Raw genomic sequence first — 13592 nt, 5'->3', positions numbered from 1 at the left:
ACTGAAGAAAGCTGTAGACTCTACCTGAGACGACACTGGCTCTGACAGCTGGGAGGCAACAAGCCACCTGGGAATCTCGTTCTCACCTACACAACCTCCTTTCTGTTCCCCTAAACAATGAATGCTTTATCTCTACAGTTCTCTTCTTCCCCCTCCCCGCCGCCCCCCACTTCTATTCTGAGCCACAGAGCCAGACTCAGTGCCAGAGTCTGAGACCTGACTGCTGTGGTTTCCCTTGGCTAGGTAATCCAACCCCCACCAACAGTATCCAAAGCTGTATCCCTGTTGTTGAGGGAAACAGCCACAGGGATACTCTGCACTGGCTGACTATTCCCTTTCCCCCTTCCGATGGTCACCTAGTTCCCTGCGTCCCGCACCTTGGGTGTATCTACGTCTCTGTAGGTCCTGTCCATCACCCCCTCAGCTTCCATGGTCTGCTAGAAGCTGCGACTGGGTGCACTTCTTTCAGGTGTAGTCATCAGGGACACTGGAGGTCTCCCTGCCTTACCACATCCCGCAGAGGAGCATTAAGAAATGAAGAAAGAATAGATAACAAAAAAAAATCTACCTATGGCCAATGCCTGTCCTTGTCGAAGCCTCGATGAGCCAAAACCTCAACTCCACACTCAGACACTGGCCACTCCCACAATGGCAGCTCGGCTTAAACCTAACTTCTTTTTATTGGTCCTTGCCAAGTGCCTAATTATTGCACAATCAAATATCTCCTTGGGAACTGTGGCACACAAATTGTGCCAACTGCTCCTGCTCCCTTCTTTTAAACTCTCTCTCCCTCTATGCAATCTGGTGTTTCCTTCGGACTGCGGTGCACAAGGTGTACTGACTGTCCCTGTTCGCTTCTTTTAAACTCTCTCTCCCTCTATGCAATCTGGTGTTTCCTTCGGACTGCGGTGCACAAGGTGTACTGACTGTCCCTGTTCGCTTCTTTTAAACTCTCTCTCCCTCAACACAATCCGGTGTCTCCTCTTGAAGAGGGAAGGAGAGAAAGAAGTAGAGTTTAAGGGAATGAATTTTTGATTTTCAGGCCATTGCAGCTGAAAACATGGCTACCACCAGACCAAGTCAGCAACTCTGAGACTACTGTAAATCAAATCTTATATTTGATCCTTCAGTCTTTTCGAATGCCTCTTCTCAGATTTATTTCTTCACTGAATCAAAGATTTTGTTCATTTGAGATGAGGCTGCTGGCGTTAACCACACAAGAACAATAAATTTTGTGTTTTTCACCGTGTAAATATTTCCAAACAGTAGGCTGACTTTTGATGCAGTTTTGAAATCTATTTATTTTGATGATTCAGAGTTTGAATAAGATAAGTAAGCTGGAATACCCACTGAAGAAATGATAGCTGTTTTACTGTGGATTGGGACTAACATATTGTATAAATTTACACACATCTGTTTATTTCTTTAACAAACCAACAGAACTGTTACTCAGCTGAAAGCATTACAAGGAACTTTTTAATATTTTCATTCAATATACTGCTTCAGATTTTACTTCATAACAATTATTTATTTGCTTTGTAATTGTTGGATTGTCAGCTTTCTTTGAACACAGCTCCTACAAAGCAGCCTGCTTTCAATTCCTTATTTAGTAAACTTGAAGGTGAAAGAAAATACTTTTTCAAAATCATAGGAATGGACTTCAGTTTAGAACCAACAGAATCTATTGATTATATATCTGGGAATTACAAGTGTACAATCTTTAGATCAGGGGTTCCCAACCTATTTTAGGCCATGGACCCCCTACCATCTACCGAGGGGTCTGTGGACCCCAGATTAGGAACCCCTGCTCCAGATAAAAGGACCATCATTTTTTCTATACAATCGAATACCTGAGTTGAAATAGAATGTATTTAAAATGTTAGTTTTATTCTGAGCAAACTATTTGCAACTTAGCCTACCACTATAACGTTAAATGAATCACAAAATCTTATGGCATGAAAAATTGATTTTCCATGTGACAAGTTCTTAGTACAGTTAGTGCAACTTTGCTTTATCAAGTCCACTGAATCTACTTTGGCACACAGCGTATAAATTTAGAATGAGAACCAGCTCCTTTTTTCTCCTTTTAAAGTGAATAACTGGTAGGAGTAGATCTACTTACTATGGAAACAATTTTCCATCCAGAATGCAAAAATAAATTCATTTATCTTCAGACTGACAAAGGAACAGCTGGCACTGGTTGCATGCCACCAGCTCCTTACTCTAGCACTCCATATTTCTCACAATTCCAGTTTGTTTTTGACTAATCTCATTATCAGCTTCATCCTATTTACATGATTTACCTTGATTTCAACTCCTATGCCCTTTTAATTATACTTGGCTCTTTTTCAAACTGAAGATCACAAACACTTTGCTTTTTTGAGAGATTAAAAATATAGCAAATGGACATATAAACATCATTTCCTTTTGCTTAAAGCTTGCCAAAATATTTTTAAAACACAACTGATCAAGCCAAAGACAACAAATGCTTCTCAGTTTTGAATGTAGACTGAATTCCGCATAACCATTGAGGTAAAGAATCATGCAACTTCTTTGCTTCCGTGTTCTGTTTCTTGCAAAAATTACTGCTTTACCTTGTGACTGAATATTTGAATTATCGGATGATATAGTTCAATGATGATGTTCAATTTCAAGCTCCTGGGTGTCAGTGTCCTTGAGGATCTAACCTGGTCCCAACTTAGCGATGCACATTGAGAACGCTAGACAGGGGCTATACTTCATTAGGAGTTTCAAGGGATTTGGTTTGTCAACTAAAACACTTGAAAACTTCTACAGATGTACGGGGGAGGGCATTCTGACAGGCTGTATCACTGACTAGTACGGGCGGGGGGGGGAAGAGCTGCTACTGCACAGGATCATAAGAGACTACAAGGAGTTGTAAACTCAGTCAGCTCCATCATGGGCACTAGCCTGAAGTATCCAGGACACCTTCGAGGAGCGGTGCCTCATAAAGGCAGTGTCGATCATTAAGGACCCCCCATTACCCAGGACATGCCCTCTTCTCATTGTTACCATCAGGAAAGAGGTACAGGAGCCTGAAGGCACACACTCAATGATACGGGAACAGCTTCTTCCCCTCTGCCATCTGATTTTTAAATGGACATTGAATCAGGAACACAACATATTTTAATTCAACTATTTAATATACACATATATATATTTACTGTAATTCTTCATTTCTATATTTATCATGCATTGTCTTGTACTGTTGCCGCAAAGTTAACAAATATCACGATATACGCCGGTGATATTAAACCTGATTTTTGATTGAAATTGTTAATGACACTGCCAACACAGTTTCTCATAAAGTGAAAACCATGGGGAAGTACCAGTGCTAACAATCTGTTTTTGGTGGGTTTGGACTGTTTGCATCGTTAACGCAGCTATTTCTAGGATGTGAACTGTGAGTTTCTCAGAGTCTCGGCATGACTAATGATAGCAAGGTACAAGCCTACAGTACCAGGTATTGTGATCGGCAATCCCTGTGGGATTTTGCACATTACTACTGAACCATCCTTTACGTTAAGCATTACTTTCCCAGCAGGTTTCAAGCTAACGTCTTTCAAACCATTTCAAGCTCTGTTAGGGGAAAGCTGACAACTGTCTGTGTGTCTTATCTTGTCTTGCTCCACAACACCTTGCAGGAAGAATTTTTTATGTTGTCTGGGCGAGGGCAAATACTAATGGCATTTATCTTCAGCAGGGAGATTTTTCAGTATATAGCCACGGAATCGGATTTTACTGATGTTCTCTGTCCAGAAAGCAGTTGGTATGGGTGAAATAAGCCCAGTTAAATAATGGGCTTTAAAAAATATATTTATTTTTCCAGATCTGGGTATTACCAGCAAGATCTGTTTCATTGCTCGTTCTTAATTGCCTATGAAAAGGTGGTGGCAGGCTGCTTTTTTGAATTCCGAAACTTCTGCTAAAAATACTCCTTTTGTTGGGCAAGAAGTTCCAGGATTTAGATCAAATCACAGACAAGGATGGCCAACAAATTTCCAAGTTGGAATGGTACACAGCTTGGTGGGGAAACATGCAGGCAGTTGTATCTCAGTGACTGAATCCCTCCTCCTTCTTTTGGAGTAGTTTTCAGCAAGCCAATGTTCAAGTGCGTTTTGTGGATGAAATGTACTGCAGCCACTGTACAACCAGTGTGGAGAAGTGGATTCCAAGCAAGCAGGTCGCTTTGCCTAGGATGCTGTGAAGAGTTTAAAGTATTGTTGCACCTACACCCATTTGGGTACATGGAGAGATCCATTACATTTCTGGCAGATGGTTTTTAAATGATGGAATGTGCTTTGGGAAGTCAAGTGAATCACTCATCCAGCCTCTGGGCTGCTATGTTACTTAATTGGTTGGTCCTGTTTATTTTCTGGTCTACAATGGCATGCACGATATTTATGGTCAGCATCTTGGTCATGCGAATACAATTGATTGTCAAAGGTTGGTGATTAGACTCTACTGCAAATGCTCTTGTGTGGTGTAAATGTTACTCGAATGTTTTCCAGGTCCTGCTGTGTGCTGCCATGCACTGCTTCACTTGCTGAGGAGTTGAACGTTATAGGAACAGCTTGGCAAGAGACACAGCTGAATCTGGAGCACAAGTCTTTAATACTACAGGCTTGTGGTTGTTCAGTCCTGAATCCAGTCCTTTCATGTATTCCTTGATGTAACATGAAGTGAATTGAAATGGCTGAAGACTGGCTTCTGTGATGGTTGTGATTTTTGGCAGAAGTTGAGGTTCAGGAACAGTAACTACCCCTCAACCATCAGGCACTTGAATCAAAGGGGATAACTACACTCAACTTCTCCTGCCCCATCACTGAACTGTTCCCACAACCAATGGACTCACTTTCAAGGACTCTTCGTCTCGTGTTCTCATTACTTATTGCTTATTTGTTGATTATTATTTCTTTTCTTTTGTATTTTCACCGTTTGTTGTTTTCTGCACTCTAGCTGAATGCTGCAGTTGGGTGGTCCTTCATTGATTCTGTTATGGTTATTATTCTATAGATTTATTGAGTATGCCCACAGCAAAATGAATTTCAAGGTTGTATAGGGTGACATATTTGTACTTTGATAACAAAATTTACTTTGAACTTTGAGGTGCATTATTGAGTCCATACATTTGGCTGAACATGGCCATATTTGCTACAAGCTTTGACTTCTGGCTGGTGGCTGATGAAACAAGGATAGCTTTGAATACTTTGTTAACCACACTTTTTCTGGCAAACGATCATCTCAAGAAATAGTCTGTAACTTCTGTTTGGATATGGAGGCAATTCGCTGTTGCAGAACCAAAGCAAGGCAAGGTGGTGGACTCATTGACGAGTGAATGGAACAGCGTGATTCTGGTTCTGATATTTTTGCTGTGTTGATAGCCCACACGTTTTATTGAGGACCAGTCTGAAGGAACCATCTCTATTTTGAGACTATCCTAATAAGCACTTCATTCGTGTCAAACAACACAATGAAGAAGGCCATTAGTGTGAAGATGGGACACTAGTTCAACTGTGACAGTGTGGTATTCACCTTCACCAATGTCATTATATGTACTCATTATTGTGTCATGGGTAGATAGGCAAACCACCAGGTTAAGTATGTTTGTCTTATCCCCTGCTACTGACCCAAAATAGCAACTACATCAGTGATGCTATCAGAAGCTCCTTTTGGTGATCTTAACTGAAGACTGCTCATTTTGTGGCTCCTGCAACTTCCAATGCTTTTTTTTCATTTTTACTACAATCAAGAAAAGCATTGATTCATCAGCTGAAGGAAACAGTACATGGTATTTAAGATTAAGTTTTCTTATTCACATATGGCCAGATGCCATAAAATTTCATGGGGCCTGGAGTCAACAACTGGGGTTATTGGGCCATTGATAAGTCACCCACATTACTGCAAGTTTGGTGTCACACACAGGCCATATCAGGAGCTGATTTCCTCCCCTGAAGGGCTTTAATGAACTAGATGGATCAATTTGTTATCTTCTTTCACCATAGTCCTAGATTCCCTGTTTCTCATCAGCTCAGACAAATTGGAATGCTGAAGATGTTTTTTTTTTGTTTAGGAAAAATGCTGAAAAATTTCCGGCCTTATATTTACAAGGAAGGGAAATCTGCAGATGCCGGAAATCCAAGCAACACATACAAAATGCTGGAGGAACTCAGCAGGCCAGACAGCATTTATGGAAAAGAGTAAACAGTCAACGTTTTGGGCCGAGACCCTTCATCAGGGTGTTTACTCTTTTCCATTGATGCTGCCTGCCCTGCTGAGGTCCTCCGGCATTTTGTGTAGGTATAATAGATGATTAGGAGCAGTAACGTTAGCAACAGGGACATTATATCCTTAGATTCAAATATATAAAATTACAAATAATCAATATTTTTCTTATGGCTCAGGTTTTATCTATCCCTCTTACAGTTTTAAGTAAGGGAAATATCTCAAGTAATTTTAGAACAAATATTTCTCCCAAGGATTGATTTGTTGTTCCCTAAAGCTAATACTGCCCAGAACATGCATCTTCTCACTGGTCTATTGGCTGCATGTTTATGTGTCTCGTGAAAGAACTTCATTCCTTTGAGACCATTCTTTTAGTTAATAAAATTCCTACACTATACATGGCTTTGCAAGCATGAACACTGAACTCAACACTGGGCATAGAACCAATAATGTAGTCTAGATACATTAGAAATCATTCATAATCAAAAACAGTTCAATAACTGGTAAACTATCCTTCCTAAAACACCTCTTTGACGCCAAAGTATGACGAAGTTAACATAAGGCTAATGAAGGGGAACTGTAATTCTCCAGAACAACTTCTGAATTTGCATTCAATCAATTTGATAACTGTGGCTGAACCAGATAAAATTTAAACAGCTGGACTGCAGAAAATCTGAATGATTCACGGAAGTCCTTCACATGAGGGAACATGACATTCCTTATCTATTGCAGCTGCCTTGTGTCTGCTGTCCTTTACATGACTGGTTTTTAAAACTTTCTAGAACAACAACGAACCATGTGTCGTCAGTGGGATCCTCATCACAAGTTTAAATGAAATTAAAACAAAACAAATACCAAAGAAGATAGTAACAGAATCTGCCTTTACAGTGCTGAGGATAGGGTTTTGTCTCATTGAAGGGTAAGTTTGAAGGCTTCTAGAGAAACCAGAACTGAAGATATCAATAACTCATCCAAGAAGATATAGAACTGGTTTGCCTAGTTGAAGGAAAGCATACTATTTACATCGGTACACTCAATGTCTATTTTTAAAAGTGAACACATCAAACTAATCTAGAATCAGAAATTCTGGAACCAATTATTAGTTCTTTTATTCATCTGTTGTAAACACCCATCAAATTTTCAATTTGATACAGGTAAGGCGGGTTTGCAAAGGTGGGAAACTTCACTCTCAAACCACCTTCCAAGCAGTGATTATGAGAAGTATCTCCATTATTGCCAAGAGATAATTTAACATATGTTTGAGGAAAAGGTTGGACCAAAAAAAATTAAAAGATCTTTGTGTCTATTTTCAATATATCAGTGATATAAGGTGGTTCATAACATGACTTAACTTACAAGATGTAGCAGATCACTCCTATGCTCCACATATCAGTTGCATACCCAATTGGCTCATAATTGATAACTTCAGGAGCCACAAATTCAGGAGTTCCAAATAGAACCTTTAGAGAGGATGTACTTTCTGGAAGAAACAGCAAAGAGATAAAGTTATACGTCAATATTTCCTTATAAAGTCTGTCAATACAGTACCAAAGGTTTCAGTCCACTGTCCATACTGGATTAAAATGCATGCTTTGTCTCACTTCTTGAAGAAGGAATGAAAATAAAACAGCTGACAGAAAGCACACCTGATTCTGGAAAACAAACAAATGAAGCAACATACATCAAAGTTGCTGGTGAACGCAGCAGGCCAAGCAGCATCTATAGGAAGAGGCGCAGTCGACGTTTCAGGCCGAGACCCAGCACATTTGTTTGAAAGACTCATAAAAGCACTCATCATATTAGTTTGATAGTGATTTTGAACTAACAGTTCAAAGTGAAAAAGATCTCCATATTCTAGAAAATATTCAGGAGTAAGTGTGCGTGTGTGTGAGAGAGACACACATAGACACTGAGTGAGAGAGAGAGAGTGCGAGAGAGAGAAAGTGCAAGGGAGGGAGTGCGAGGGAGGGCGCGAGTGGGAGAGAGAGACAGCTTGGGAGAGAAAAAGAGGGGAAAGGGGGGAGTGTGGGAGAGAGAGTGGGTGAGAGAGTGGGAGGGAGAGAGTGGGAGGGAGAGAGTGTGAGGGAGAGTGCGAGGGAGAGAGAGAGTGGGAGAGAGAGCACGCGAGGGAGGGAGTGGGAGAGAGGGAGGGGGGAGAGAGAGAGGGGGAGAGAGAGGGGGAGAGAGAGGGGGGGAGAGAGGGAGAGGGGGAGAGAGAGAGGGGGAGAGAGAGAGAGTGTGGGGGAGAGACAGTGGAAGAGAGAGAGCGGGAGAGAGAGTGGGACACAGAGAGAGAATGGGAGAGAGAGCATGGGAGAGAGAGCGTGAGAGACAGAGAGTGCGAGAGAGAGAGAGCGCGAGAGAGAGAGTGTGAGAGAGTTCGAGGGAGAGAGAGGGAGAGGGTGTGAGAGAGAGAGCTATAGAGAGTGCAAGAGAGAGAGCGAGTGAGAGAGTGAGAGAAAGAGAGAGGGATAGTGAGAGTGAAAGAGAGGGAGTGCGAGTGTCAGAGAGTTGGAGAGAGAGTGTCAGAGAAAGTCAGAGGGACAGTGTTAGAGAGTGTCAGAAAGAGAGAGAGAATGTCAAAAAGTGTCAGTGTAAGAGAGACAGAGAGGGACAGAGAGGTAAACCTCATTACCCTTCAGTGTGACATGAAAGGTTAACTTTGCATTTCTCTCCTCAGATGCTGCATCACCTATTGAATATCTTTCATCTGTTGAACTTGAGCTTCAAAAATCTGAATGGAAATGGTAAAGGGTAGCAGAAAGTACTTTTAGTGTCAGAACGTGAGGACATGTTGAGAAGGAGGGATGAGAAAGATATAGCATAGAAGGTGGTTAGTGCGCTCGGGCTTTCTCCTCTGGAGTGACAGAGGATGGTGTACAAGATTGTGAGAGGCATAGACAGAATAATCTTCTCAAAGTCCAACCCTACGTCCCTGTCGGGAGAGGTGGAACTGGGTGCGGCTGGCTAACGGGGCTCTGGTGAGGTTGTATAGGCCAATCCCCCGTACAGTGGGTTCAGTGGATTACAGGAGCATTGATGAACTCCAGCCATACCATTGACTTCAGAGTATGATGGAGACGGGAGGTTATTGATGATCTGTGTTCCACTGGGAACAGTGGGCCCAAGTAAGTAATTGTAGACAGAGTAAACAGGCAGCATCTTTTCACCAGGATGGCAATGGCCAATACTGGGGGACATTCATTTAAGATGAGTGGAAGAAAGTTTAGGGGAGACGTCAGAGTCAAGGTGTTTTTTTTATACAGAGAGTGGTGGGTGCCCAAAGCCAGGAGTAGTGGTAGAGGCTGATACAGAAGAAACAGTTTAAAAGTTCTGACATAGTTACATGGATGGGTTACGGGCTTTGTAGGAGGGAAGAGTTAGACTGATTGTGGAGTATGTTTGTATGGGTTGGCATAACATTGTGGACTGAAGCTCTATGTAATTAAGTGTAAGTGAACATACATAGCACACTAGATAGTTATACTGTGGTAACTGCATGGACCTTGCAGATAGCAGGTGTGTTTGTACAGCTACACTCGTCTTCTCTTTGTAGTGCCGAAGTCTGGGAATTTCCTCTGGCTTCCCCTGCTTAAACACCACAGTCTAGTCAAAGATCAGTGGGCATTCTGTTTATAAACGGAAAGTGTAGGAAGCAGAGAAGAACATTTCAAAGGTATGAAACGGGATTTGACTTCTAAGTAGGGAAACGGAAGACGTTCCTGGACACAGGAGGATGAGTGTAGGTGGGGACGGGGGATGGTGGGTGGGAAACCAAAGGAAGAGAATGGTTAAAAAATAGCCCTCCAAGGACCAGAATGGGGAAAGCCTCAGGGAAGGGAAATGCAGGAGACTCCAGATAAAGATTCATAAACAAGAGAAAATCTGTAGATGTTGGAAATCCAAAGTAACACCCAAAATGCTGGAGGAACTCAGCAGGTCAAGCGGCATCTATGGAGCAGAGTAAACAGTCGATGCTTCAGGGCAAGAACCTTCGTCGGACCTGAAGAAGGGCCTTGGCTCGACAATCTGACTGTTTACTCTGTTCCATAGATGCGGCCTGACCTGCTGAGTTCCTCCAGCATTTTGTGTGTGTTGGTCCAAATGAAGTTTTTATTTCTCGATCTGATAAAGGGACTGTGAGAGGTATTTGAAACAGCCCACAGAATGAGTGCATTGGGGGGGGCAGGGGGTGCTTCTGAAACAGAAAGGGAGGTCACAGCGCAACAGAGTAAGGAAGGGTCTTTAAGGAAATCCTCCTCGGTAACTTTATGAAAACCTGCAGAGGTAGAATTTTTGAAGAGTCCTCTGATCATTTGTCAAAACTTTGGCTGGGAAACAAAGAGTCAGCATAAGAAGTGGAGTACACAATATCTTCTAAAATTCAGGGGATCTACTGCAACGACAATGAAAATCTTAACAGGAAGAGTTCATTCATTTCAGTGGGCTGCTGGGCTGCAATATTATCAGCTTTTCATTAAGCTGGGGAGGTATTTATCACGTGCTTCAGAAGGGTGACAATCATACCAGTGGCTAAGAAGAGCAGGGTGAGCTGTCTCCCAATTGCACTCTCACCTACTGTGATGAAGTGCTCAGAGACACATTAGTAATGGCCAGAATCAACTCTTGCCTAAGCACGGACCTGGGATCACTATAATTTGCCTATTGCTACAATATGTCCACAGTGGATGCAACCTCACTGGCTCCCCACTCGGCCTTGGGTCACCTGGACAAAGCAACACTGATGAAAGGCTGCTATTGATTGATCACAGCTCAGTAATCCTCACATATCCTCAGACCTAATCAACAAGCTCCAACACCTGGTCCTCTGAGCCTCCCTCTGCAACTGGATCCCTGACCTCCTCATTGGGGAACACAGTGCAGATCAGAAGTAACATCTTCTCCTTGCTGACAATCAACACTGGTGCACCTCAAAGATGCGTGCTTCGCCCACTGTTCTACTCTCTCTACACCCACGACTGTGTGGCTAGGCACAGCTCAAATGCCACCTACAAATCTGCCAATGACACATCTACGGTTGGCAGAATTTCAGATGGTGGCGAGGGGGCATACAGGAGCGAGATAGATCAGCTCATCGAGTGGTGTTGGAATAACAACCTTGCAATCAACATCTGTAAAAGCAAGGAATAGATTGTGGATTTCAGGAATGGAAAGTCAAGAGAACACACCCCTGTCCTCACTGAGGGATCTGCAGTGGAAAAGGTGAGCAGTTTCAATTTCCTGGGTGTGAACATCTCTGAAGATCTGTCCTGGGCCCAACATATTGATGCAATTACAAAGAAGGCACAACAGTGGTTACGTTTCATTGAGAGTTTTAGGAGACTTGGTATGTCACCGAATATTCTTGCAAATTTTTACAGATGTACTCTAGGGAGCATTCTAATTTGTTGCATCACCGTCTAGTAGGGACAGGCCACTACACATGATCAGGAGAAGCCGCAGAAAGCTGTAAACTTTGCCAGCGCTATCATGGGTTTAAACCTCGCCAACATCAAAGATACCTCCAGGAGGCAGAGTGCCTCAGTAAGGTGGCATCCATCATTTAGGACCCATATCACCCAGAACATGTTATTGTCTCATTGATACCATCAAAGAGGTGATACAGGAGCTGAAGACACACATTCAATGTTTAGGAAAGCTTTTTCCATCAGATTTCTGAACGGACAATAAACCCATAGACATTACGCCATTTTTTTTCTTTCTCTCTCACTTTTTGTATCATTACTTATATATATTTCTTACTATAACTTATAGTTTAAAAACTATTATATATTACAATGTACTACTGCCACAAAACAACTTATTTTCATGACATATGCTGGTGATAGTAGACCTGATTCTGATGTGAGTTTGCTCTACTGTGGTTGAAGTACAATGACCCACAAAGCAATCGATCAAAACTCAATAGACTGTTACCTTCTACACCTATGGTGTATCATTTGTCAGCTATTAAGATCTACTTAAAAGGTAGAGAAAACATTAAATGTTACAAATGATGTGGCCTTTTCACCTATATTATCTTAATTATCTGACTTTCTCCAGACAGTGGACCAATAGAACAAATATTAGGGTTTTGAAATCAAGACCTGTTTAAGTCATCTATGCCCTTTGCAATTGACTGAATCCCAAATAGTCACAGTGACATTAAAAGAGTCACTATTAATAATACTGCTTGGGTAAGAGCTCATACCTTTCCACCATGAGACTACGATAACAGCGAAGTCGTTTCTGCGATCTGCCAATATCCAGCACGATCACTCAAGCACAGATTCACATCAGCAAGCAATAAAAAAAACTCAACACAATTATTAAAACTACATTTGAGTGAAGCTATTACCTAATTTTCGAGCAAGTCCAAAATCAATGAGTTTAATCCTCGCTCCGGTTTTGTTGACGCACATGATGTTTTCTGGCTTTAAATCCAGATGTACAATTTCTTGCTTGTGAATATACTGCACCCCTTCATTAATTTGTAGCATGTACTTGATGCACTCCCTCTCAGTCAGCTCAAAATCCTCATCGATTATTCTCTCAAAAAGCTCCCCTCCTGAAACTCTGTGGGACAAGACATTTGTGAGTAATTTAAAATCGCAGTGGAGAGGAGCAAGTTATTTAGTACATTGTGTCTATTATTTGACAGATTATATTGAGAGACATTCTTACATACTCATGTGGAGATTTGGTTCCGTTGACTTTAATAGTGTATACAGAGAAGTGATGTGTGAGTGTCCAGAGACTTGGCCTCCACAGCCTTCTGGGGCAGAGCATTCCATATATCCACCACTCTCTGGGTGAAAAAGTTTTTCCTCAACTCCATTCTAAGTGGCCTACCCCTAATTCTTAAACTGTGGCCTCTGGTTCTGGACTCACCCATCAGCGGGAACATGCTTCCTGCCTCCAGCATGTCCAATCCCTTAATAATCTTATATGTTTCAATAAGATCCCCTCTCAGCCTTCTAAATTCCAGAGTATACAGGCCCAGTCGCTCCAATCTTTCGACATATGACAGTCCCACCATCCCAAAAATTAACCTTGTGAAACTACGCTGCACTCCCTCAAATGTCCTTCCTCAAATTTGGAGACCAAAACTGCACACAGTACTCCAGGTGTGGTCTCACCAGGGCCCTGTACAGCTGCAGAAGGACCTCTTTGCTCTTATACTCAATTCCTCTTGTTATGAAGGCCAGCATGCCATTAGCTTTCTTCACTGCCTGCTGTACTTGCATGCTTGCTTTCAGTGACTGATGTACAAAAGCACCTAGATCTCCTTGTGCTTCCCCTTTTCCTAACTTGACTCCATTTAGATAATAATCTGCCTTCCTGTT

General features: G+C 42.0%; 1 protein-coding gene across 5 annotated transcripts in view; it reads right to left on the bottom strand.

The window, feature by feature from the left end:
* LOC134348611 (myosin light chain kinase, smooth muscle-like) overlaps positions 1 to 13592 on the bottom strand; it is a 365048-nt gene that overhangs the window by 24381 nt on the left and 327075 nt on the right. For all 5 annotated transcript variants that reach the window (XM_063052250.1, XM_063052252.1, XM_063052248.1 and 2 more), the window contains 2 exons: positions 12605 to 12822; positions 7603 to 7726 (listed from right to left, as the gene is read on the bottom strand). In XM_063052250.1, the coding sequence (XP_062908320.1) occupies positions 7603 to 7726; positions 12605 to 12822 (342 nt within the window). The remainder of the gene's footprint in view (positions 1 to 7602; positions 7727 to 12604; positions 12823 to 13592) is intronic.

This window comes from Mobula hypostoma, chromosome 6 (assembly GCF_963921235.1).
Source record: "Mobula hypostoma chromosome 6, sMobHyp1.1, whole genome shotgun sequence".
In the NCBI taxonomy this organism is placed as follows: Eukaryota; Metazoa; Chordata; class Chondrichthyes; order Myliobatiformes; family Myliobatidae; genus Mobula; species Mobula hypostoma.
This window is presented reverse-complemented; position numbering and strand designations above follow the sequence as displayed.